This window comes from Cibotium barometz, chromosome 21 (genome assembly GCF_041138505.1).
Source record: "Cibotium barometz isolate CiBa-2024 chromosome 21, ASM4113850v1, whole genome shotgun sequence".
Taxonomy (NCBI): Eukaryota; Viridiplantae; Streptophyta; class Polypodiopsida; order Cyatheales; family Cibotiaceae; genus Cibotium; species Cibotium barometz.
This window is the reverse complement of record NC_141066.1, coordinates 32,112,954-32,140,448: the sequence shown is the minus strand read 5'-3', so window position 1 is coordinate 32,140,448 and position 27,495 is coordinate 32,112,954. Positions and strand designations below refer to the sequence as shown.

At 44.8% G+C, this 27,495-nt stretch overlaps 1 protein-coding gene across 4 annotated transcripts in view; it reads left to right on the top strand.

Moving 5' to 3' along the window:
• Positions 1-27,495, top strand: part of LOC147627088 (FAD/NAD(P)-binding oxidoreductase family protein) — a 202,874-nt gene that overhangs the window by 152,874 nt on the left and 22,505 nt on the right. For all 4 annotated transcript variants that reach the window (XM_086815656.1, XM_086815657.1, XM_086815655.1 and 1 more), the window contains 2 exons: positions 18,827-18,939; positions 19,052-19,131. In XM_086815656.1, coding sequence (XP_086671782.1) covers positions 18,827-18,939; positions 19,052-19,131 — 193 coding nt within the window. The remainder of the gene's footprint in view (positions 1-18,826; positions 18,940-19,051; positions 19,132-27,495) is intronic.

The window sequence follows — 27,495 nt, the reverse complement described above, 5'->3', positions numbered from 1 at the left end:
GAGGAGAAGCCTGGCATTCCTGATGGTGAAACTGAAAAAAGGAAGGCTTTTCAAAGGATCAAAGGCATCAATCCACTCCCACTCTCCTGGATCCCACTGACGATATCTGATAGGAATGCCACCATATAACCACAAACACCAAGAGCCATGAGTCACTATCTCAGGAGAAGGGTCAATGAACCAATGCTTCCCCGAATGACCAACAATCCTCACTGGACTAAGCCTAGTATGTGGGATGATCTCCTCCATACTACATCTCCTCAATCTCCCTCCAGGCATGATAGAGTAAATGATGCAATCTGTAGCCTCCTAGCCTGGGAGAGCAATGACCTGCAGAGGTATGCCTATCCTCGAAAAAACTCCCAGCCAACTCGGATGATAGTCTCCATGAAAGGTCCCAGAAAGCCACTCATGCAGAATAGCTGCATCAATCTTATCAATACGAATGCGAGAGCCCCTAAGATGCTGAATGGATGCAGCGCTCCGATCCTCTGGAAGACTCTTAAAGGTCTTCCAAGCAAGAACTGTGTATGCACTTCTCTCCCATCCTGACCACTGCATATAACGAGATGTACCAAATGGTCAACTAGCCTCATCCCTAATGAGCTCATTCCACATAATAGGTTGTCGGTCAGCCTCATCCAAAGACCTAGGAAGCCTTTGTGGCATATAGATCTCATGCTTATCCATGCTCTGACAATGGCTACGATAAGAGGGGAAGATGGTGCCCTAATATCAGCCTCTGTGAACAAAAAATGCGTGCTGGGCATCCAGTCTCTCCCGACCCTGGTTGTACATCTGGAAATCTGAGACAAGAAAAAATCCTTCCAAGGCTCAGTGCCTGGTAGGAAACTTCTGACCATAAGTTTGCAAAGCAACGCCCTGCACTGAACATCCGGATTGATAATATTCAAGTCCCCCTCTCGTTTGGGCTGAATAACTGTGAGCCAAGTTACCTTGGCACGAGTGTCTGAGGTGCCATTTGACCAGAGAAAATTGCGGATCAATCTCTGCAATTGGCCAATGCACGCACAAGAGAAGCAACAACAAGAGGCAATAAACCAAGCTGAGGCAAGCAAAACCTGATTAGCTACCAAAGCTCTGGAGGCTAAATCTAATCTCCTGGAGCTCCAATGGAGGAGCTTCTTCCGGACACTCATAAGTACCGGAGCAAATTGTTGTGCAGAAGAAATATCAATCCCAACTTGGCATCCCAAATATCTAGCAGTGCATCCTCTACTGATCCAACTAAAACCAAGCTCTGCACCCCAATCAACTCTCGGTGAATCACTAACCCAAAAACCAACAGATTTGTGCCAATTAATGAGTGCCCTTGCTGCCAAACAGAACTCCTCTAGTGCTATCTGGAAGGAACATAAGCATATATGTGAAACCTCCAAAAACAGGGCTGTGTCATCAGCTAACTCAGAGTCAACCAACTCCTCTTGACTACAAAGAGGCAACCTCAATCCCGAAATACCAGCAGTGGAGCAGAGAAAGATGCTCATGGCCTCTGCAACTATGATATATAATAATGGGGCCGTACTGAGCGAGAAATCTGAAACCGCTCTCCTCTATCACCGCAAGCGAGCACACTATTGTGAGCATCACAATACATGCATGAAACTCCCTTGATTTATGTCTGAGAGAAGCCCATATGGCTAAGAGTACCCTCAAGGAAGTCCCAATCCACTCTATCATAGGCCTGATTTATGTCTGAGAGAAGCCCATATGGCTAAGAGTACCCTCAAGGAAGTCCCAATCCACTCTATCACCGCAAGCGAGCACACTATTGTGGGCATCACGATACATGCATGAAACTCCCTTGATTTATGTCTGAGAGAAGCCCATATGGCTAAGAGTACCCTCAAGGAAGTCCCAATCCACTCTATCATAGGCCTTCTCAAAATCCAAGAGCAAAATGACTAAGGGCTGATTGCTCGCTAGCTAGCATCTAGTTTATGCTCTTGCAAGAGCAATGCATCCATAGGTCCACCTGTGTGACTGCACAATGAAGCTGGGTTTTTACAATTTGTTTCCGCCGATGCGGAAAAAAACCCTCAAGACCCTGCATGTTCCAAGAGACAATCCTCATAAGGACCTCACAGTAGGAATGACCAGATCTCAATGTCAACGAAGAACCCTCTTTAGAGACGGAAGTATGTCTCGCATAGGTAAGGGAGGGAAAATCTGACGATGTAAATCTTACCTCTCCCACTCCGAGGAAAAGCCAGGGCTAGTCCTCAGAACTGGAGAGGTACCATGACAATGCGAATGCACAACATCATTCCAAAGGGTACAATCATCCTGTAATTGTAATGCAGCATCCTCCTATGAAGGATCCAGATCATGTGCCTGCAAAGCCTCATCCTCCAAAGAAGGATCAACATCCTGTGAGGCAAGAGTTGCATAGGGGTTAGGGTGCTCCACAAGGGGTGTGGGTGAAGGAGTAGGTATGGGGGTCCGAGGGTGCCTGCCATCCCTAACCACAACCCAACACTGTGTGTTCTGCTGTGGGAAAGGAGCAACTAGAGTCTCGGCAACTACAAAAGGCCTCTGATGGGCAGGACCACACCACCTCCTAGCATGGCCCCTCAATCTGGGACAATCTCTAGCAATGCGACCCTGTCGACGACAAATCTGACACTGGTCAGTTCTGCCTACAATATCCATCCTATGGCAGAAATGAGATCCATCAGGTCTCTAAAGCATAACATGATCATCAGTAATCGATGGATCAGGAACAAGCACAAGGACCCGGGGTACACCATCAAGAGTGGCGGTAACGGCCATGGAAGCTGAGGCGGGAGAGCTCGGAAGGACTGGTACCTCTAGAACCTGGCCAAAGGATGCCCCTATGGAAGCTAAAAGCTTCCAATAGGACCGAGGAAGAGCAGGGAACCGTAGTGAGCCCGGGGTAAGGTGTTGATCCTCCGCCACTGGATCCAAGCCTACGTGGTACTGAAAGAAGAAAATCTTCCTAGGAGGGGCTGCCAAGCAAAACCTAAGAAGTAGCTACTGAAGAATGGAAGTCCACCTGGAAGAAGCCTCGACCAAGCAAACGAGTATCTGGAAGTGCACAATCAGCTCCGAAGGGAGAGTTGCTAGAAGCCATTCACGAGCCTGCGAACAAGAGGGGTGGGAACCATAAACTCTCACAACAACAGTGGTCTGGACCTCAAGGTCAATGTCATGCTGAAGAGAGGTGAGCTCGTCTTGTGAAAAAATGATTATTCTCCCGGCCAGTGGGGGTGACGAAAGATTGGCTGCGGCAAAAGAAGCCATAAAGCCAATCAAAAAAAGTGGGCGGCTGACTTGATTCCAGATAAAATTGCTGTTGCAAAAGAGGCGGGTGTAGAAGAAGGGGGGCAGAGGTGGGAGCAGCTAGGGCAGCAAAGGCAATGAGGCAGGCGGGGGCAGCAGATGGGCAGACGGGGGCTGTAGAAGGGCAGGCAGGGGCAGCAGAAGGGCAGGCGTGGGCAGCAGATGGGCAGGCGAGGGCAGCATAAGGGCAAGCGGGGGCTGCAAATGGGCAGGCGAGGGCAACAGAGGGGCAGGTGTGGGGCTGCAGATGGGCAAAATTGGCAATACAAGAGTACACGGAAATCAGCCATTCTAGAGACCTGAATAATGATGAGCAATAGCTATTAACGCAAGGTGAATTTTGTCTGCGTCATGATGATGAACATAAGTTTAATAAATGGCAAACTAGGGTGAGGCAGAAGCCATTACTTGATAAAGGATGCTCGTCAAAATCTTTTTCAAATGTCTCCATGCTTCCAAGCAGAAACAATGCATTACAAGAGTCAAAAGATTAGATGGTACATGGACATGCACAACGACACAGCTTGTAGAGGCTTGCCATGATTACTTTTCTTGCACTTTCGTTGCCCCTTTCCCGCTTTCAAGAGAGGCTCTTGATACCCGACAACTTTTCTTACATCAGGTTGTGCCTATCATTACATGTCAAGAGGCTAACAATTCGGATGAGCCCTTCACGGCGGATGTAAACTTGATGATGCTTTAAAAGGCCTAGGTAAATCGAAGTCTCTAGGCTGGGATGGTTTGACAGTGGAGTTCTTTTAGACGTTCTGGGATATTTTGAGATCGCCAGTTTAGGGTGAATCGCTGTTGTAATGTTGGATGTTTTCCATCCTTATGGAAAGAAGGCTTGCTGAAATTACTGCCCAAAAAACAGCTTTGTGAAACCATATCAGATTGGCGTCCTATCTCTCTAATGCCAGTGATATATAAATTGGTTACCAAGATGCTTGTTAATAGAATAAAAGGTGTCTTACATGCAGGTTTGCATCCTGCGCAGTATGGATTTGTCCCTCGAAGACAAATCATTGACAATATAGCAAATATGTATATTGACATTGAATATGCCAAGTATACGGATCAGGATGTTCCTGTACAATGGGAGTCAATAGCTCAAGTTATGGACAGAATGGGATTCAGGCCTAAAATGAAAAATGTCATCATTTGGCTTTTTCAAGAGGGATCAACTAAATGCATTTTGAGCGGAGAACTTTCAGCCTCATGGTATCTTGGGAAATCTATTCGGCAGGGTTGTCTGCTTAGTGCACTTCTGTATGCCATTGTGACGCATCGGATGCTCCTTTACATGCACAGACTGACACGAGATGGACAGCTGCATGGTCTTTCCATGGCTGATGGTACACAATTTGTGGCACAGGCATATGCTGATGACTCTTTCTTTTTTCCCAAGAATACAGAGGCGGATGTTAAAACTCTCATGAAAGCACTGTCCCTCTATGGTTTGGCTGTAGGATTACATGTAAATTTTCAAAAATTGAAGTTGCTTCCTTTGAAAGATTACGATTGGCATCAACTTTTGTGGTCGGGTCAAATCATTCCGCCTAAAGAGATAGTCAGGCATCTTGGTTATCCCATTGGTTGGGAATTGTCTTTGAAAGATGAAACTCAATGGTTGATGGCAAAATTGCCCTCTAAAATCGAATACTGGAAATTATCTACGTGGCCTCTACATGTGTGATTGCGTATAGTACAACCGATAATCATAGGATATGTCCAGTTCTATCTTCCGCTTACCTTGGTCGAGCAAACAGATTGATAATTTCATGTTTAAAGCAATGGAAATCATGTGGAAAACCAAGGCAGATAGAAGAGGTTTACATTTGTCCACATTCATTATCGTATGCTGGCAAGGAAAGCCACTCTTCTACCTGCATTTATAGAGCAAGTCAGGCCATGGGCATGCATACTGGGAGCTCTGTGCTCTAACATGCAAACAGATGCATATGGACATTGGATCATCGATTATGATGATATAATCTTTGGACATTTTCATGGTTGTATTCGAGACTCTCCATATTCGACTACTCTCATTCGAGATTGGGAAGCTATATTGTGTCACTTGCAATGGCCAACTAGGCCTCCAAATCAAGGAAACTCACCACTCTTACAGAGTATTCATTGGAGTAAGGTGTTTGATTCACCACTTGCCTTGTCTTAGCCAAGGAAGGCCTACAATCTTCCTACATTGGGAATTCATTGCGTATGTGATGTTGTGGATGAAAATGGTTATGTGTTTGCCTTCCACATGTAGTCAGACAATGCAATTTGGGAATGCACCACATGCCTATCTGGAGACTCATTTTGGAAATAATGCAGCCCTTTCAGCCAGTCCCAATGCTTGAGGAAACACAGAAAAATCAAGATTGGCATTTTGATAGGCAACTTCCAGGAAACACTCCTGTACACTCTTGTATCATTTTGTAATTTGTTTGCAGCTAATGCTTATAGGCTACTCTTACCACCTCCATGGATTGTGGATCATGCAAATCGCCTTTGGCATATGTCAAAATCTCTTGCTTGGTGGAAAGTTGCATTGAAAAGAATTTGGAAGAATGGATTGCCCCTCTAGCAACGCTTGTTTTTGTGGAGATGTCTGGTTGGAGTATTCCCAGTTGGATCTCTTTTGGCACAAAGGCGCATTGCCACTGCTTCTTGTAGGAGGTGCTCTCATCCTACAGAGAGAGTGCCTCACCTTCTGTGGTTTTGCTCGCACTCGTGATTTTCTTAATGATTTTTCTGCAGATCTTCGGGCTCATTTTTCGGGAAGGCGTTTTGGTCAAATGTTCTGGCTTTTGGTTGCCTTTCTCCTCCCCTACCGGTCTATACAGACTTCCTTGACTGGACCAGATTACGGGCTTTGTGGACTATCTATTATGCTCAGAATCAGTTGCTCTTCTATGAAGATTCTATCCCGTTGTGTTTTAATCTTCAAAGAGCCCTTTTCCAATCCCTCCGAGATTCTCACGAAATCAGAGGACTAACCTTCCAACAATTAGAAGTGTTTTCCCACTATTTCTAATTTGAGTAGTACTTGTCCTGATTTAGGACAGCTATGAATGTATATATCTTTTTTCTTAATGAGACAGTGGTTTCACTAAAAAAAAGTGTGTACGAGAAAGAAAGAAAGAAAGAAAGATATATTAACGTCTACGAGAGGCCAAAGTTGGCCTATGAGACAAAAAATAATACAACTGTGTTCTTCCAGTCATCGAAAGAAAAGAAAAAGAAAGAAAAGAAAAAGTGTGCATGTGTCTGGATACAACTGTGAATCATCATGGATCGGTGGAGCCCATATACAAATAATATAAAGGGGGGTGGGGATGTGGATGGAGTGCTAAGGCAAGATGCATCTCTATATGCTAAAGGGGTAGTGCAAGCATGCTATGTAGATCTGTCTAACTCCATCCAGTGCCATAAGAGGGATATAAGATATCATACATCGCTGATACTGAGGCTGTGAGTGGCGTGAACATGTACCCTGAGTCTGAATGAAAGCGAGCTAGCCTCTCCTGTGTCTCCATCTAGAGTCTCATCCGGATAGCTATCTCTCGCTGACGGAGTCGGGGTGCTCTGTGTCCAGTCTCTCTAGGTCTCCTCCTGGCTCTCAATTCCTCTTCTCTTTGTGCGGTCACCCCACGTGGTACATCAGCTGGCACTGGCATAGCTCTCTGGAAGAATTCTGTGAGCTGGGACTGTCTCCCACTCCTAGTGGGAGCGGGTGTCTGGAGGAGTCTCTCTCGAGAACTATGAAGCTCTAGTAGTAGTCTGCCAAGCTGTCCTCGCTGGTCCGAGGCCTCCATCAACTGATGTAGTGAAGAGTGCTCCTCAAACAATCGTGCATATCTATCTGTGACTCCCTGGTGGGCTCTACATCTACATACAAAGTGATCCTCAGTCTCCACCTCCTCGCGGCACAATCTGCATATCCGCTCGGCTCTGGGAACCCGTGCCACTCTCCCAGCCTCTATCTCTAGCTGATGTGATGAGACTCGTAGCTGTACAATAGCAACGCGAGAGCTGTGTGGCATGTATGCATCCATATACCGCGGTCGCTGTATAAACCCATCCCCTGAGAGAGGGAGAGAGAAAGAAAGTTATATTAAACGTCTTCAAAAGACCTAGTGGGTCTTTGAGACCAAGAGTGATACAATAGTGTCCATGTAATCTCATCATGGTGCAAAAGAGAACAAAGAAACTAGAGCTATGAGTTGGGAGTGTCAAATCCGAGCCATATAATACAAAATGGGACTGTCATTATCATAAAGTGATACAATAGTGTCCATGTAATCTCATCATGGTACAGAAGAGAACAAAGAAACTAGAGCTATGAGCTGGGAATGTCAAATCCGAGCCATATGATAGAAAGTGGGACCATCATCATCACACAACCAATGGAGCTAACCCCGTGGAAGGGGGAGGGGGCCATCAAGGATATGGAGCATGGGGTTAGCCTTTAGAAGGCCTTGCAAGTCCATCAGGCATGGGAAGGTGGCTCTGTGCCTCTCCAAGATCTTTTCAAGTTGGGGCTGATGTTTGTGTTGCTCCAGGGAGTCTGGGACATCGGACTCACTGTAGTGCAGTGGCCCGGTCTAGAGTCACACTAGAGTGGGGTCTAGTGGGCGGTCGGGCACTCCAGAATGTGTGGCGTGTATGGGAGGGAGAGAGTGTGTGTGTGAGAGAGAGAGAGGGTGTGAGTCTTGAAAGTTGAAAGAGAGAGACTAGAGTGTGTATATATGAGCCTTGAGGGAGGGAGAAATGAAATGAAATGAAATGTTATAGTTACGTCTTCAGAAGGCCAAAGTGACCTATGAGACCAAAGTTACAACCATGTGACATATGATACACTGTCTGGAAAAGAAAAGAAAGAACTGAAGGTAAGTATCTAGCCCTACAATACATCAGTAGGGAGCATCCGGAAGCAGCAACTAGGGAGAGTGGGAAGCTAATGCTACTAGTCAAAATGGGGTACATGAGTACATGGATACATGAATACATGAATATGGGGGAGTACAAAAGTGATAGTAAGTACAACAGTATATGGCTGGAGTGGTAATCATCCTAGGAGCTCTAGCATGGGTCTCTGCCGGATGGCCTGGATATCTGCCATAGTGAGATGCCTGGTCGGACGAGCCCAATGCCTCGCAATGATTCTCTGAATCCTCCGGTGTAGGCACTGTCTCCGATGTGAGGATCCGCGAACCCTCGGGCGTCTGGATCTGCCGAACTGGATAGCTCTCTCAACTAGAGTCCCACAGGGTGCCCACTGCTGGGCTGTCGACTGTGTGTCCTCCGGGGTAGTCCCTCTAAAGAAGTCAGTAATCCGTCTCTATGTGGACTCCCTGCCAGTCGGGCGTCTGCTCTCCTGATAATGGACTCTCTGAGCCTGCGGATCTCCAGGAGATAAAAATCTAAGCATCGCTGATCACAATAGTCCATGACTCTAGCCAGTGGTCCAAATCCCTCTCTGAAAAGGCAATGGTAGCGCCCTCGAATCTCATAATATGCTGTGGAGAGAGAGTGACAAGTGTGTGTGTGTGTGTGTGTGTGAGTCTTGAGAAAGGTTTAAGAGAGGGAGGGAGAGTGTGTATGAGAGAGGGAGAGAGAGTGTGTGTGAGAGAGACGTGCACTCTTCGAAGCGCGACTCTTCTCACTTGTGAGCCTGCGACTCTGTTCGCCTGCGATTCCTGCGACTGTCCTCACCTGCGTCTCCTTTCGATTCTGCTCGCCTGTGACTTAATTGTCTGTGAGCCTGCAATCTCGTCTCTCCCTCCTCCTGCTCTGTGTGTGTATGTGTGTGTGTGTGTGTGTGTGTGTGTGTGTGTCGCTGAGATCTTCGCTCGCCATCCTCTCTCCCCGTGCAGTTTCGCCTTCCTTTTCAGGTTCAGTTCGCATCTGCAGATTTTCTAGAGTTCGAAGTCAGTTTCAGAATTCCAGTGTATAGAGCTTTTTTTTTTATTCGCATCAGCAGAAGTCAGTTTCACTATTCCAGTAAATAGAGCTTCTTTTTGATTCGCATCAGCAGAAATTTTAAAGGCTCCTGTATACAGCATACAGCTTTCTTTTAAAAAAAAAAGTTGTTTAGCAGTGTTGTACAGACTTTACTCTTGCAATTATGTCTAAGACTGTTGTGACCTATGCTCGCCGGGATAATGCTGCAGACAGTAACAAGAGGCACCATGCTGCAATTGAATCTGTCACCATGATTAAGCAAGATTCGTCGGATGCACAGTTTGTATATCAGGCTTTATGTGACGACTTTGTAGACAGTCGTGTCAAATGGAAGAACCCGCCTCCTTCTTTCAGTTATAAGATTAAATTGCCGACAATTGTGTCTCCTCTGCGTAGATACTCAGAGAAAGGGATTATTCTCTTCTTTTCGGGTAAAATGCCTTCTGGGCAAGAAGTAGCTCAATGGATTCAGTCCATTCTAGGTGGACCCTTTGTAGATGGAGTTCACTTTGCAGCAAGGGGTTTTTATGATGTATTACTGTCTGATGGTCAATATAAGCAGCAGATGCTTGAAACTTCTCCCCTTATGTTTGGTGTACAGTTGGTACATGTGTTACCTTGGTCCCCGACCAAGGACTATCAGTCCTTGATTAGGCATCGTTGTCCTGTTTGGGTCGAGGTCGTGGATTTTCCGGAATATTTGAGGAAACATTTGCCAGGTATAGCAGCCACTCTGGGCAAAGTGGTTTGTGCACCTCGTCCTACAGGAAACAAAAACAGATTTTGCATCTTGTGGGATACGGACCATGAGCAACCACCTGCAATTGCTGTTGAAGTAGAAAATGTGCGTGGCATGGGTGCACGTTACTTCAAATTAAATTGGGGAGTCTTTGCAGGTGCTTGTTTCACTTGTCATAAGTTTGGGCATATGGCTTCTGAATGTCCTTCTCTGCTGCATCCTCCGCCATTATCTGCTGTACCTCCCATTTCAGCGAATGTGCAGCCAACTCAAGTTAAGGAGATACCAACAAATCAAGCCACTCGAAATACTCAAAAGGAGAAAGAGAAAGGAAAAGCTAAAGTTATTCCACAAGTTGTTTCTTCATTGGCCGTGCCTAATCAACCTAAGGATAAAGGAAAAGATAAAATATCTTCGGCTGAATGGAAAACTCCGAAAAAAGCTACTATGGTTCGTCGTGCTCCCGTTCCTTCACGTAATTGGACTGCATCTGCCACTATTGCACAGTCTTCCACTTCATCGACTATGCTTTCTAGAATATGGTCGGATGTAGTTCGAGGTGCTTCCTCGAGTATGGATGCCGATGTAAATGCTTTGGATATGTGTGTTGATACGAATATGCATGAGTCTCTCTTGATTCAGGGCGAGGGCTCTCTCCCTGATTCAGTTGTTGTTATGCAGCATTGATTTTGCTGGCTGTTCACTGTATATACCTTTGTACAGATTTGATGTTTGATGCTCCAATAAAATGTCTTTCGTACAATATTAGAGGACTTTGTGATCCTAGTAAATTTAGGTTGTTTTGGCACTATGTACATAAAATGCAACCTCATCTGGTGTGTGTGCAAGAACACAATCAGCATACCTTAGTGGGTCAATCAGGTCACTTTGCTGGTTATGATATATTTTATGCGGGCACTCAGCATTACTCGGGAGTTTTTATGCTTGTTAAGCATGATCTGCAACCAATGTTGGCCTACAATGATTCTGCTGGCAGATGGATGGTCATTCAATGATTATTGTATGGACAAATTTATGAATTTGCAGCAGTCTATGCACCACAAAGCTCGGTTGACAGGGCAAATATATGGTCGCAAATGTTGGCTTATCCTTGGCTCCATAATGCATTGCTTTGTGGAGATTTTAATAATGCTCCATCTCCTGAATTTAATTCCACTGGAAGAACTCATATGCTTGGAGCTGAACGCAGAACATGGAATGATTTGCTCTCTTCCTGCAATATTTTGGACCTATGGCAGCATGTATTCCCTCGTCTGCAAGGGCTTTTAATCACAATGCTTTTCCACATATCTGGACACGTCTGGATCGCTGGTACTTGTTACATGCTGACCAATACGATGATTTTGTTTGCAAGCTATGGATTGATCGTTCCATGTTACTCTCTGATCATTCTCCTTTATGGTTAGGCCTTTATTTTGATATGCCACAAGATGTTTCTATTCTTCAGAAACATAGGCTGTTGCTTTTAAACAACAGTTATCTTATGCATGCTGATTTCAAGGAAATGGTTTTGCAAGCCATTGAGCCTTTGCCCCTTCAAATGCATGAGGATATTGACATTGCTTGGTTTCAATTTGTTCAACGCATGCAGGCTGTGATCTGTGATTACGGTCGTTATTACATTGTTGTTTGCTATTGCCACACATCCTTTTCTTTGCTACTTGGATTTTTTGCAAGCTACTGATGAATTGCATGGCTTACAGCTTCCTGCTGGGCATACTTTCCTGGCTCAGGCTTATGCTGATGATTCTTTTTTTATGCCCAAGAATACGCAACAAGATCTTCAGAGATTAATGGAGGCTTTGAAACTTTTTGGTCTGGCTGCTGGTTTGAAAGTGAATTTCCGTAAGTCTACCTTGCTTGCGCTTAACGTACAGCAATGGCATCATGTATTGTGGCCCGGTGGAATACCTCCTGGTGGACATATCGTTCATCATTTGGGTTACCCTTTGGGTTGGCAGCTGTCATCTTCACAAATGATTCAATGGGTTATGCTAAAATTGAATCGCAAAATTGATTATTGGCAGCTTTCCACTTGGCCTCTTCATGTACGTCTCAAGATAGTGCAGGCTATTGTAATGGCTTACATACAGTTCTTTCTTCCATTGATTATGTGGAGGAAAGCTGATATAGATCGGTTTATGTCTCTGGCAATGGCAATTGTGTGGAAAACTCAACATCGTAAAAAGGGTCTTCGTCTTTTGTCAATGCCAAAGATGTGTTCTCCAAAGATACATGGTGGCTTGAACATATTGAATATTCATTTTCATGTGCTTGCTCGTAAATCCACTTTGCTGTTGGAATTTGTACAACAGCGCTAGCCATGGGCTATTATGTTGGGTCATATGTGTATGTCTATGTCTTCACCTGCTTTTGGAATGTGGACTCTTACGTATTGGGATGCAATTTTCAGCCATTTCGATGGAAAAATTGTCGGCTGCCCTCTTTCATCTAAGTTAATTTTTGCCTGGAAACAGGTTACGCAATATCTTTTTTGGAATCCGAGGCTTAATGCGCAATCTTCTTCGCTTCGCCTTGAGAGTATTCATTGGTCAAAGGCTTTTGATGTACCCTTGGCTCTACGTGAGCCTAGGAAGGCATATTTCCTTTCAAAGAAAGGAGTTTATCTTATTGATGATGTTTTGGATGCTGGTGGCCATGTGCTTTCTTTTGTGGTTGCCGCCAGAAAATTTGGTCTGGGGATGCATTATAGATCAATCTGGCAGCTTATTCGAGAGCTTCTTGCTCCTTTTGAACCAATTGCAGATTTGGATCGTTCTGATCGTTTGGTTGATTGGAGCCTTAGAAGAGAACAACCTGTACGAGGCCCTTTATCAATGGCTAAACTTTCGGTTCATTCGATATATCATCTCTTGTTGCCTGCCTCTTGGGTTCAAGAACATGCGAATCAGATTTGGCATCTTCATAAAAGTCAGGCTTGGTGGAAACAGCGGCTTCATTCTCTTTGGAAATGCAGTCTTCCTTTGAAAAGTAGACTTTTTTTATGGAGATGCTTGATTGGAGTCTTGCCAGTCGGCCTTTTCTTGGCTGGGCGACTTTTGGCACCTTCAACTTGTCATAGTTGTGGTGCTTCTCAAGAGACAGTCTTTCATCTTTTGTGGAGTTGTCTTCTGACTAGGACTTTATTGGATCGGATTGCTGCACGTTTGAGAGCCCACTTCCGACAGGCACCCTTTGGGAAATACTTTTGGATCTTCGGTCTTCTCCCTTCACCCCTTAGATCCTATAAAGTCTTCTTTGATTGGGTTCGCTACTGGGCTTTATGGACTACCTGGCAGTCTCGCAACAGGATAGTTTTTGCTGGGCCTCATTTGGATGCTTACTCATTCTTCCGTTCCTCTCTTCGGCAATCTTTATATGAGTGTCTCTCTCTTCATGAGATTGACTCATCTTTGTATGCTCTTTTTACAGATTGTTTTTAGATGTTTAACTATGTTCACACTGAACATAGTGAACACTCTAGTAGTCTCCCTTGTATATGGTCTTTTTGGTGGGTTTTCCTCGTTTTGAGGTTTCCCACCTGTAATTAATGACATGAAGCTTTACAAAAAAAAAAAAAAAAAAAGTGTGTGAGAGAGACTCTCAAGAGAGTGACAAGTGTGGCCTGTGGGAGAGGGTGTGCATGAGAGAGAGAGAGAGAGAAGAGAGTAAGAGTGTGTGTCATATATGATGTGAGATGGGGAGTTGGGCCCATAAAGTCATCTAGAGGCAGAAACGGGCAGAAACGGGCAGATCAAACAGGTAGAAACTGGCAAAAAAAAAACTGACTATGGACGCCTCGAACACCTCTTAACGGTTTGAGGCGCGCCTCTTAACAACTATGCATGGGAGGTGGACATCTAGGTGCTCTACTCTGCCACAGACATTTGAGCTCTCGATGTCTATTATTACATTGTACACGCAAGATCCTACGATAATATGGATGATGTATGCTGAAATGTTATGAATGTACTTCCTAACTGACCTGACACCTTCATTTTCTTTTCTTGATGGCCTCGAGAGTGGCCACTTTACTGAAATGAATAGTGTATATCACCGCAGATAACGAGCTGATTTTGGGAATGAGGCTTGCACACATGCAGGGACTCGAACCCATAGAGCAGCCTGGATGTGCAGCCTGTTATGCAGGCACCCAAGAATGTCTTTCAAGTCTTCCCAATTTAAGTTTGCAAAGCAAAACACTGCCTGAGCATATGGAGCAGTGTCGGAATGAGGAGGCATTGCTGCCCTTTTCAGGCCAGGATCCTGACTGTTGTCGGGAAGGATGAGGAGGCCCGATACATGTGGATGAGATTGCATCTCCCATGGGATAGGCTTATTCATATTGCAGCTTGTTACTTTCCACTAGAGACATCCACACATGCCCAGCCCGGTATTTGCCTCTATGAGGACATCATGGAATACTCCAGATTGGGTGACATCCTTCTACTACGGGACTTCAATGCAAGGACGGAGACCCATTAGGTTCACTTACTGGACTTTGGAGGTCCCATTTGGATGCAAGAGCTAGGCCCTAGGGACATAGGGATGTAGAGGGTCTTACGATAGAGGGAGGATGTAATTTCCCGAGTTGGGGTTGAGCACAATCTTGATACACACTTAAATTGTTAATGCTCGTAAACAAAATGAATTGGCATTATCAAGGAATTTTACATACAAGTTCCATGGGCAATGCTTGTAGGGTTTCCAACAACGACACTCATGTATATGAAAACAATTTCAAATATGTTGTGTTGTAGTAGAGGTTGAATCCATAGCGTCAATCTCTCATGAAGGACCTCACTCCCCACTCCATTGTATCTTGCCACAAGAAGCTATGCTTTGCTAGCATCCATACACATCCAAGTATGTGCCAAGCTTAGACATAGGAGACACGGATGTAGAATAGGTTTAGAGAACACATGAAACTCTTACTTGAGAATCAATTTCCATTTAGATACCTTCCAGCTTTAGGTTGAAGTAACCATGAAAGAATTCTTCGTAGCACTCTGGGCTGAAATTAGGGTTTCAAATGAATTAAGGTTTTTGCAAAATTAGGGTTTTGCAGAGTTAGGCTTTCAGCTTTTGGAAGATTTGTCAAGGACAAAATTGCTCAAAACCCATGCCATCATGTAGAAATCCATGAGAGAGTAGAAGATTAGGTCAATCCGGGGCTAGAAACTTGTGATGAGACCATGTACAAGCTCCACCATGTAAGAGAACCTCCAAAGAACAAGCAAGAGAGAGTATGGACTGTTTTTATGAATAAAATCTTCAAATTCAGCTCTCTTGAAGTTGGATTCAAGAGGGAGGAGATAGAGAGGGATAAGCTTTCCATATGTTTTATGGATGGCCATTAAACCAGCTCAGCAGAGGCCACACCTGTCCATGGATGGAGAGGGTGCTTGGTCAATAGCTTCGCTGACCGGAAGGGATAAATGACCCAAAATTTGTCCCCCCACTCATTAATGAAGTGTGGATGCGCAAACTTACTTATAAGTTGACTGGCCGTACTTTAATGAAGTGTGGACCTCCAAAGCAACAAAGTGAACTATAACTCTAGTAAGCTTAAACAAAGAATATAGAGTCACAACTACCACCTGTCTATAATCCAAAAGCGAGTTCAGAATACAAAGTCACGCACGGTTCACGAGGGGGCATCTCCCTACCCGTAAACTAATCACAAGATCTTGGAGGCAGTAAAATAGTTCATGCAAAAACAATTCTAGTCATGCAAGTAGGTCATGGATAAGAATGTGCTGGACAATCTCCCTTTCATTTAGCTTGTAACAGGTGGTCAATCCGGGCGTGTAGACATTACGTCCCCAGGCCAACCGGTATACCATACTAAGAATACGGGTGCAGATTGAAATCCCCAGCCTCTCATATCCATCCAAGTCTGTTGCCATGAGGTGCACGTCCACATGACCCTTTGCGTGCCATGCGCTACAGCTTCATCCATCCACTTTGCATTCATAGATGAATACTTGTTGAACTTTACAAGGTAGCGTTTTGAAGTTTACGACATACTTAGGCTTCTTGTAAAAAACAATTTACTCATGTTGTAACACCTCTTCTAGCTTATCCAATTTCGGTGGATCTTCCACGATATGCTCTGGAGGAATCAATCCCAAACACTTGCGCAAGAGGCGTACATGGAATGCATTGTGAATTTTCCAATGTTTCAACAAAGCCAACCGAAAAGCCACTTCCTTGATCTGCCCAATGACTTTGAATGGTCCATAGTACTTGGTAAAGAGCTTAGGACTCATTCTCTCTTTTCTAGTCCTCTTCTTGAGTCTGGCTTTCTTGAATTACAACAATATCTAATTGTTTTCTTTGATGTTTATTTGCAATCTTTTTATGCTTCTCTTGAGAATGCTCAATGGTTGTCCGCACCTATGCAAAGGCAATATCTAGGTCCTTGACATATTAAGTCGGCAGCAAAAATCTCATCCTTTGTGCGAAGGATGGATGGCAATACCACTTTGTCGTATACATGATTTCAATTGAGCCTTTTCTGTAGAAGCATGCACTGTGTTGTATGCAAATCCCACAAGTGGAAAATGCATCTTCCAAACCAAGTATGAAGAAACACTCTTTTTCATTGCTTTATTAATTTGTACATGAGATACAATGGGGATAGTATCACCCGATATGTCTGCATCTATAAGATGCTCTCGGCCTTTGTACATAAAAGAAGGCGAGCCTGTCACTCACAGTTTGCCGAGCAATACATCCGGAGTGACCTTCACATCCTTGTCAACAACAGAGACACGAGGAGTAGCATGGCAAGTCAAGGTTAGGGCTTCTTGTGCATAGAGCACATAAGGTGCTATTGAACCTGCACCCACGCTGAGCTATGGAGAAAGGGAAACAGAGATTAGAAGGGGTAGGCGCTGTTGTATGAAGGAAGCTAGGGGGCGATTTGGTGCAATAGAGAGCCAGGGTGTTGGGTGAGTACGGGCAGCCAAGGGCAGCAAGGTGTGCAAGGGAAGGGTAAAGATCTAGGGTATAAACATAACAAGAAATAAAACTCAAGATGGGGATTTGGGAAGGGGGAGCATAGTTACATGAAAACGTGTTTTGCCCTCTTGAAAGGGCACGAAATGTTTTTGGCACAATACGAAACCTGTCCATCGAAATGGCATTTCGCCCAAATGTCAAGTAAGGTCAAAAAATGGGCGCAAGTTTTTTTTTTTTTTTTTTTTGGGGGGGGGGGGGGGGGGGGGGGGGTGCAAAATCGATTTCTAGCCGTGTGTGCGTGTCATTTGTGTGCCTGTTTGCTGCCGTTCTCACTTCGCGCATTTCTCCCCAGCGGCTCCCTATTGCAGCCCGCTGCTCCGTTACCTTCCCTCCTCTTCTCCTCCTCCGCTCCTCTTCTTCTCCTCCACTCCTCGTCTTCCCTCCTCTTCCTCTTCCCTCCTTCTCTTTCTCTCTTCTCCTCCACAGTCCACCCCTCCTCTTTCCTCTTTCTCTTTCCTCCTCTTTCCCTCCACTCCTCCTCTTCCTCTCCTTCTAGGTTCTCACCTCCTTCCCTTTTCTCCTCTTCCCTTCCAACGTATTTCTTTCCCCCTCTCCTCTCCTTTTCTTGCCCAAATTTTGAAAATACAAAAAAACCTAGAGTGAAACCCCTCCCAAAATCATGAATTTCATACCCACTAGTCTCTAATCACGTTGTCTCCCAATCTCTCATAAATTTGGGCATTTTCATGCTCAATTTCTGAAATTTGGCTATGTTATAAAATTGTTGTGTGTATATAAAAAGTGTCATTTCGAAACCTTTGTGTTTTGTCCAAAACAAAAGAAACGAAATGAAACGAAACCTTTGAAATGACAAAACTTTTCATCTTACTATGAGGGGGGTGATGAACTCAAACCCTCCTCAACAAGATCACCAAAAATCAGCTAGATCTGTAGCTGAACTGAATGCCTAGCAAAGAGATCATGAAACAAGAAATAGGAATTCTATTCATTGCCTTCATGAGTGAGGAGCACCCCCTTTTTTTACGAATGCACCAAGGCACTTACAATCCCTTTGGTTATGGGATAAGTCACAGACACCTCTTTATTAGCCTTCTCTTACTTTCATATTGAATAAGCCACATTATAACCAAATCCATTGCAACGGGCAACTGACCCTTCTACACTAGCAAGTTAAGAGATTAGAATGAAGTACACAAGCAAATACACAAGATGAGAGACAAGAGAATAGAGAGTTCACAAGACTTGATTCACAATGCGGATGCTTGTATTGCTTGATGTCAAAATTGACTTATATACATGGACCTTACACTGGCCAAATTGAAAACTAGTTTTTCGCTACTAGCTTAGATCCTTTCTAGTGTTACAACAAAGTCAGACTCTCCCATGTGTCAGGAATCACAAAATAAGGCCGCTTTACATATCATAGCACCATATCACAAGAGATATAAGCTGTATTACAGAAAGATGGCATGAGCCCCTTACAAAAAGATATAGATAATGTTAACTAGAGTGATTAGCAATCTCTCTACAGTCATTGTCCTCAATGACAAAGTTCAGAGATTTTGCTTGAGCTGTCGCTGTTTTTGAAATGTAGCATGAATGAGTAGCAAACCCACCCATGCTCTATTTAGAGGGTAGCGTGTGTGGATAGTAAATGCTCTCCAAGAAACTAGGCATTCTTGAAGTTGATTTTAAATAAATGTCTCTTATTGATCCGTACAAATGCTCTTTACATCCACTTTTTTTTTTAAATAAAAAATCTGTGTTTATGTTTCTGTTTATGTACAGCATGGATGAGATTGATGCAGCATGTCAGGATGCATGGAATGGGTTGCCATCGCAGAGACCGTTAATTGAAATGACCATACCATCTTCCCTCGACAAAACATTATCTCCTCCAGGCAAGTTCATGGGTATAATGGGGGAGCTTGCTCTCGTCATGATGCTAGTTTTTTTGCTGGAAGCATTGCGACCTGCATGTGTTACGATGAGTAAGTACTACTGTTTATACAGGCCAGCATGTCATCAATCTCTTTGTTCAATACACACCCTATGAACTGAAGAATGGAACCTGGAAAGATATATCCATAAGGGTAAGTTTGTGCTTTCTCTCTGTCCTGTTTGAGCAATTGTGTTCTCTTTTCATGTGATAATGCCTAGTCTTAGGTTGTGTGGGTGCCCTTTGTGGATGTTTCTGTTCAGGCAGTGAAACTGAGAGGTACTCTTGCAGAAGTGTTTATGATCAATCACCGGAAGGCTTATGAAAGGTTCCAGAAGACCTCTTCTGTGCTGATTGGCCTGGCTAACCTGCTTTGGATCATTCCCATTTCTTCTATGCTTTTGTCCTTTAATTTTCAAATGGGTGGCCAAACCTGCTGTGGGATTATTATGGGTGGATTCAGATGGGGCAGTGGAAAGTTCATACTTTTGATGGAAAAGAATCCCTTGCAGTTCACATGCTCCGCCAGTGACCTCAACATCATTATGACACCAGCCTCCATCACCAAATGGGCATAGCCCAAGGGGGTAGAGCTTGTCCCTATGCGGTGTCTACTTGACACATGCATGCAGCAGATACCTAACTACATTTTCCGGAAGGAAGGTCATCCCTAATGCTTGTAGGATTTGCTTCATCAAGGCGTGTGCGCACAACCTTGGTTACTTAGCCTCTTGCTTGATAGGTGCTTGAATTTGATGTACTTTGATCACACACCGTGCATGGTATAAAAATGCTTTCATGTTTCCAATGTATGAGTCTTTGTTAGCAGCATTTTGTCAAAGCCGCATTGGTTCAACTCTGGTCGATGCTTTCTTGTGCGATTGAATGTGATCTTTCTGCTATACGGCACCAATAATATGGCTGATGGCATTACAAATTTCTTGACAAAATTTAGTTATATTACACCATGCTAAGACCCGTGCTGATGCGTTGGCCTCCTTTCCTGTCACCTGAATCATTTACCTTGTTACACCCTTCAATAGATTTGACTGTGGGACAACATACTTGAGAACTTTTTTTTTTTTTTTTGGTTTGCAGAAAGAAGACTTCTATTAAGTATGAAAAAATTTTACAAAATGGAGATTTCACACCAAGCAAGGTGGAGATCATAGTTGTTACGAGGCGCGCCTCTAACAGTTCGAGGCGTACGACTGCCTGATCGAGGCGTACACAAAAAACAAAAAAAAAACAAAAAAATATTATTATTATTATTTTTTTGCTAGTGTGAGTCTTTAGACGGGGGCTTTAAGGGCCCAAGGCCAGCCCCTCTCACACACACTCTCTCCCTCATTCTCTCCCTCCCTCCCTTAAGCCTTTCTCAAGACCCAATGTTCAAAGTTCAAACTTCAAACACACTAGGATGATGATGTTTTTTATACCAACTTTTGGAGCTCTCTCTATACTCTACCGGTTCATTTCATTTTACTTTGTACCATTGAATCTTGATGATGTATCCAAATGATGAGGATGGACTATTTTGGTCATTTTGGCCTTTTGCAGACGTTTAATACAGCTTTCTTTCTTTCACACACACACTCTCTCTCCCTCTCTCTCCCTCCCTCAAGGCTCATACATACACACTCTAGTCTCTCTCTCTGTCTCTCTCTCTCAACTTTCACTATATATATATATATATATAACACGCCTCTAACGTCTCTAAAAAATATGAGTCTTTCGAGGCGCGTACCATACCCGCCTCGTACCAGACGCCTCTGACGCCTCTAACAACCTTGGTGGAGATCTCAACCAATCAGGAGCCCTGTGCTGCCAATAGGGTCCCGAATGAGAGGATGTGAAAAAGATACCAATGTCCCACTCTCTCATAAACTGGTCGCGCCACATTGCTAGAGATTGTCCCAGATCGAGAGGCCATGCTAGGAGCCGGCGTGGTCCTACCCAGCAAATGCCTTTTGCAATTGCCCAGACTCTAGTTGCCCCTATGCCCCAGCAGACCACACAATATTGGGTTGTGGTTAGAGATGGCAGGTGCTCTCGGACCCCCGTACCTGCCCCTTTACCCGCACCCCTAGTGGAGCACCCAACCCTTATGTAGCTCTTTCCTCACAGGATGTGGATCCTTGTTTGGAGGATGAGGCTCTGCAGGCACAGGATTTGGATCCCTCACAGGAGGATGCTACATTACAGTTACAAGAGGATTACATCCTCGAAGATGATGTTGCGCAATCACATTGTCATGGTACCTCTCCAGTTTTGAGGACCAGCCCAAGCTTTTCCCCACAGTGGGAACAAGAGGTAAGGTTTTCATTGTCAGACTTTCCCTCCCTTACCTATGCGAGATGTATCTCCGTCTCTAAAGGGGGTCCTTCGTGGACCACAAGATCAGGTTGTTCCTACTCTAAGTCCTTATGAGGATTGTCTCAAGGAACATTCAAGGTCTTGGGTGTTTTCTTTCGCGTCAGTGGAAACGAATTGTCAAATCTCAGCTTCATAGTGCAGTTTTTACAGATGGACCTATGGATGTATTACATTTGCAAGAGCATAAATTGGATGCTAGCCAGTGTGGAAGATCAGGCAAGCTTCTCTCGGGACACCTTTTGGTTGCCAGCTATTGGTACCAAAGGTGGTGTTTGTATTTCTGTTTCAGCTTTGGTCTTGCCTTGCATCATTGGACATGGTGTCATTTTGCCTACGAGAGCGGAGTGGATCCTTCTTATGCAGGGTGTTACACGCATTGGTATTCTTAACCTCTATGCTCCCAACCATAGAGATGAGACGACTGTCTTTTGGAAATCTCTCACTGCGTTGATGCCTCATGTTGACCATTGGATTATTGGTGGGGAATTTAACATGGTTGAGATGACAATGGATAAAAGAGGTGGACATGAGGGCTTGGTGCATCGTCTTGAGAGAGCGTCTTAGGAGACCGATTTTATGTGGATGATAGGGTGCTTGACAAAGGGGGCCATACTTTTATTGCTTCAGGCACTTCAAAATCGGATCATTGCCTTGTGGTTTTATGCATTAGAGATCCGAGTCACCATGGCACCCCATGCACGCATCCGTGATCATTTGTTCTCAGATGCAGAACTATCACGTCAGATGTTTGACATTTGGAGATCTCATGATTTCTCGCAGGCCTCGCAAAGCCTGGTCTTTGCTTTGTGTGATATTAGTGCCTTTTATCACATATGTGCCCTTTCTAAGAGGCAAGAGGCCTTGGATTTAGAAAGGGCCATTAGACGTAGATTGGCTGCCTTACAGAAAGAGCACGAGAAACATCCTCATGCTCACTGGGTTGCAAATTCTTTATGTAATATTAGGGCAAAGCTTCATCACTCTCTTGAGCAGCGTGTGGAGTACTGCTACCATGCCCAGGAATGCTTTTGGACCCAGATGGGTGGCAGATGCAATAAACATTTCTTTGCTACTCACGGTCCATTTCATGCCAGAGATAGTGTCAGACAGTTGCAGGATTCACATGGCACTCTTCATTCAAATCCTCTTATGGTTAGACAGATTAGCACCGATTTCTATCGCCAGCTTCTTAGCACTGAGCCTCATTCTGAGCTGAGACACAGGGCACATAAGAAGATTTGGAATGCATTGTCACATTTGATCTCACTGAGGAGATGTGTGCCATTGTGGATGCCCCTTTTTCTATGCAGGAGTTCAGTCATGCTCTTCATGCCTTACCTCATGGTAAGTGTCCAGGGGAGGATGGCCTCTCTCCTGTTTTTTTCATTACTTTTTGGGATGAGATTGGGGAAGAGATCACATCGGCTCTCCAGGAGATGTGGCACACAGCTTCTATGCCTTCTCTCACTGAGGGGCTTATCTTCCTTATCCCTAAGACTGGGGATTATACTTTGGTCGGTCAGTGGGGAGACCTATCACCTTACTTGTTTGGGACTCCATATAAGATTCTTACTAAAGCAATGAACATTAGATTATAACCAATTTTGCAAGATGTCATTCATGATACTTAGAATGGATTCTTACACGGAAGGAGCATCTTTGATAACATTTTCTCATTTTGGTGGAATGGGCCAAAGCGAGTAATCAGCCTTTAGCCATTCTGCTTTTGGATTTTGAGAAGGCCTATGATAGAGTGGATTGGGACTTCCTTGAGGGTACTCTTAGCGATATGGGTTTCTCTCAGAGATGAATCAGGGGAGTTTCATGCATGTATCGTGATGCCTGCAGTAGTGTGCTCGCTTGCGGTGATAGAGGAGAGTGGTTTTTCTCGCTCAGTAGAGCAGGGTTGCTCTTTAGCCCCATTATTATATATCATAGTTGCAGAGGCCATGAGCATCTTCCTTTGCTCCACCGCTGGTATTTCTGGATTGAAGTTGCCTCTTCGTAGTCAAGAAGAGTTGGTTGACTTTGAGTTAGCTGATGACATAGCCATGTTCTTGGAGGCCTCACACATATGTTTATGTTCCTTGCAGGTGATACTGGAAGAGTTTTGTTTGGCAGTAGGGACACTCATTGATTGGCACAAATCTGTTGGTTTTTGGATTAGCGACTCGCGAAGAGTTCCTTGGGGTGCAGAGCTTGGTTTTACTTGGATCAGTAGAGGATGCACTGCTAGATATTTGGGATGCCCAGTTGGGGTTGATATTTCTCCTGCGCAGCAATTTGCCCTGATTCTTATGAGTATCCAGAAGAAGCTTCTTCATTAGAGCTCCAGGAGATTAGATTTAGCCTCCAGAGCATTGGTGGCTAATCAGGTATTGCTTGCCTCAGCTTGGTTTATTGCCTCTTGTTGGTGCTTCTCTAGTGCGTGCTTTGGTCAATTGCAGAGGTTGATCCGCAATTTTCTCTGATCGGGTTTGGATGGCACCTCAGACACACGTGTCAGGGTAGCTTGGCTTACAGTTATTCAGTCAAGACGAGAGGGGGGTTAAATATTATTGATCCGGATGTTCAGTGCAGGGCGTTGCTTTGCAAACTTGTGGTCAGAGGTTTCCTACCAGGCACTAAGCCTTGGAAGGATTTTTTCTTGTCTCAGATTTCCGGATGTACACCCCATGTTGAGAGAGATTGGCTGCCCAGCACACGGTCCATCTTCCCCTCTTATTGTAGCCATTGTCTAAGCATGGAGAAGCATGAGACCATGCTTGCAGCAAAGGCTTCCTAGGTCTTTGGATGAGGCTGACCGACAACCTATTATGTGGAACGAGTTCATTAGGGATGAGGCAGGTCGGCCACTTGGTGCATCTCGTTACATGCATTGGTCAGGATGGGAGAGATGTGCATACACAGTTCTTGCTTGGAAGACCTTTAAGAGTCTTCTGATGGATCGGAGAGTTGCATCCATTCAGCATCTTAGGGGCTCTCACATACATCTTGATCAAATTGATGCAGCTATACCGCATGAGTGGCTCTCTGGGACCTTTCATGGAGATCATCATCGAAGTTGGCTGGGAGTCTTTTCAAGGATAGGCATACCATTGCAGGTCATTGCTCTCCCAGGCTAGAAGGCTACAAATTGCATCATCTATTCTATCATGCCTGGAGGGACATTAAGGAGATGTAGCATGGAGGGAATCATCCCAGATACTAGGCTTAGTCCAGTGAGGATTGTTGGTCGTTCAAGGAAGCACAGGTTCATTGATCCTTCTCCTCAGTGACTCATGGCTCTTGGTGTTTGTGGCTATATGGTGGCAGTGCTATCAGTATCATGATGCTCCTTAGTAGTTGAGATCACCTTACATATTGGGGTGATTCTATTCTATTCCGGCTTATAGCCATGATTATTCTATGCTTTTTTCATACTTAATAGAAGTCTCTTTCCTGGAAAAAAAACATCTCATCAAATGTCTCACTAAGTATGAGAACTCAATTCATCACATGTTTGTACAAAGTTGTAAGTGCACAAAACCGTTTTGACAGAGAAATAGCATCCAAGGCCTCAAAAAACCGATAGATTCTCCCACACTTGGAGTGTGTTGTTTTCCTTAGGGTAAAGATATGGTCTTGGGGGCTACATTATTTCGAAACCCTAGATAATACAAGTCTTTAAAGGGTATTTATAAACCCCCGTACCCCTAGATTGGGACTCCTCAAAATGACCCTCATCTCTATGCAAAGTTGTGGAAATTTAGCATATCAAAACACCACTTATGTGAATTATTTATGTTAGTGTTTACAAAATCTTTGACCTTTTAAACCCCTCATTGTAAACCCACGTGATTGACTTACATATCCTTGGTTGAACCCCCCAAGAATACTGTCAAAGCAGCAAGCTTTGCCTCTAAGTCCTGCTCTATGGTCCGAGGAGTAGAGACTCAAAGCACGGGGGAGGCAGGCTTCAGGAGAGGGCACACCACACTAGATCATATCTTTACACTACGGGGGATCATTAAGGAGGGGAGAGCTCACGGGCATCGGATTTACTGCTGCTTTGTGGATTTCCGCAAAGCTTTTGATATCGTCCCACATGCTAGACTGATGAGGAGACTACAGGATATGGGAGTGCCAGTAGAGATGCTTTGGGGGATCATTACACTCTATGAGTCAGTTGCAAGCAGAGTACGGGCTCCAGGAGGCGACTCAGAGATCATAGATAGCACTATCGGGGTGAAGCAGGGCTGCCCCTTGTCTCCTACTCTATTTGGTCTATACATTGACGAGATCTCGGATTACATAGACAGACAGGGAGGACTAGGAGCACATTTAGCAGGAGTCCTGATACCGATCCTCTTGTATGCAAATGATATTGTTCTTATTTATGATTCACCAAAGGGGCTACAGAGGCATTTGGATGCATTACGGGACTTTTGCGAGGACCGGGACCTCACTGTGAACCTTGGAAAGACCAAGGTCATGATCTTTAACATCTCCTCACAGTGGATAAGTAGATCCGCAGTACAGTTTACATACAGTGGAGAGCCTGTGGAGTATGTTACCTCCTATGTATACCTTGGGATCACTTCCACTGGACCTCAGTTCTCGATGCAGAAGGCGGCCAAAGCTAGATTGATGAGGGGATATGCAACCCTTGGCTTGCCAAAGAGGAAATGCTCACAGATACAGTTTCAGGAGCCGAGGACGAAGCTTTGGCTATTTGATACTCTAGTTACACCTGCACTACTGTATGGTGCCCCCATTTGGGGTCCCAGCTTATACCACATGAGGAGACAAAGGAGAGAGCCGACCGAGACAGATACAGAGGAGGTATATGATGGATGGAAGCTGATGGAGAGGCCCCTAGTGGCGATGATCTCGTGCATGATTAGGAGTAAGCCATCAGTGCCACATGAGATTGTGCGGGCAAAGATGGGGCTGCACCGATAGTGATAGAGGCTCTATTCCAAATAGTGACATACTGGCACAGGCTATGGGAGCTTCCACTAGATAGATACCCCCGGCTAGCCCTGGAGTTCTCAAGACAGCTGACACTCCAGGGAGATACAGAGTGCTGGTATGCACAAGTAGGCACTTGGTTTGGCATGCACGGTATGCAGATGGAGGCACTCCCCTTGTTTTAGTACAGCAGAGAGGCCCCGTCATTTGCTCTCAGCCGCACATAGATGAACAAGGTTATCAGGAAGGACATTGTCAGACTGGATACTCAGAGGACATGGAGTTCACCTAGTCGTCCACTGGGGACGAAGATGGCCTTCTATAGAGATCACCTCCTATGCCTGATAGAGGATGGTTTTATCATCCGCCCACGCTACATGGACACACACCTATCTTTTGGGGTGAGATGTGCAATTGGCCAGATCCGCACCTCGTCCCACCAGCTGAGAGTGGAGACTGCCAGATACGGGCCCAGGGCGCGGGCCCAGGGCGGCCGCACCAGAGGACAGGATATGCCAGCTCTGTCACACAGAGCCCGAGATAGAGGATCATTACATATGCCAATGCCCTATATACTATGAGATTCGGGGGGGTTCCATTGCCTCTTCCAAGCTAGGTTCATACCACTTTCCAGGATCATGGACTTCCCGGATCAGAGATGCCTCAGACTTTTTCTTTTAGCTGTCCGTAGACACAGGGAGTCCTTAGCGAGATCCAGATCAGTTGTACTTGCTCGAGGACCAGCACAGACAGCTCTCACCGACTTCTTCCATACCAGCACTCCGAGGGCCGATCCACCCATCATACTTGGATCACTAGCTAGTGCAGGAGCTCGGTGGAGAGGTGTGACGCTCGACAAAGCCACTAAGTTATGCAAAGTTCAACGCCCCAGACCCCATGGCCCTCGCCCACGGCCACGCCACCACAGGAGGATCCGGGCCATCATCTGCCATCATCACAAGACCTTTTGCCAACTCAGTTTTACCACCTTGAGCACCATGTCACATCAGCTCATGAGGGATGTATTAGGGTGATATGAGAGCTCTGTGCTCATGTACCTAGATCAGATTTTATAGTTCTAGATTTTGGTTATCTTTCTTTATTACTATTTTGTACCCAAGATGATGTACCTCATGGATATGATGTAACCTTTTGGTCTCATAGGTCATTTTGGCCTTTTGAAGACGGT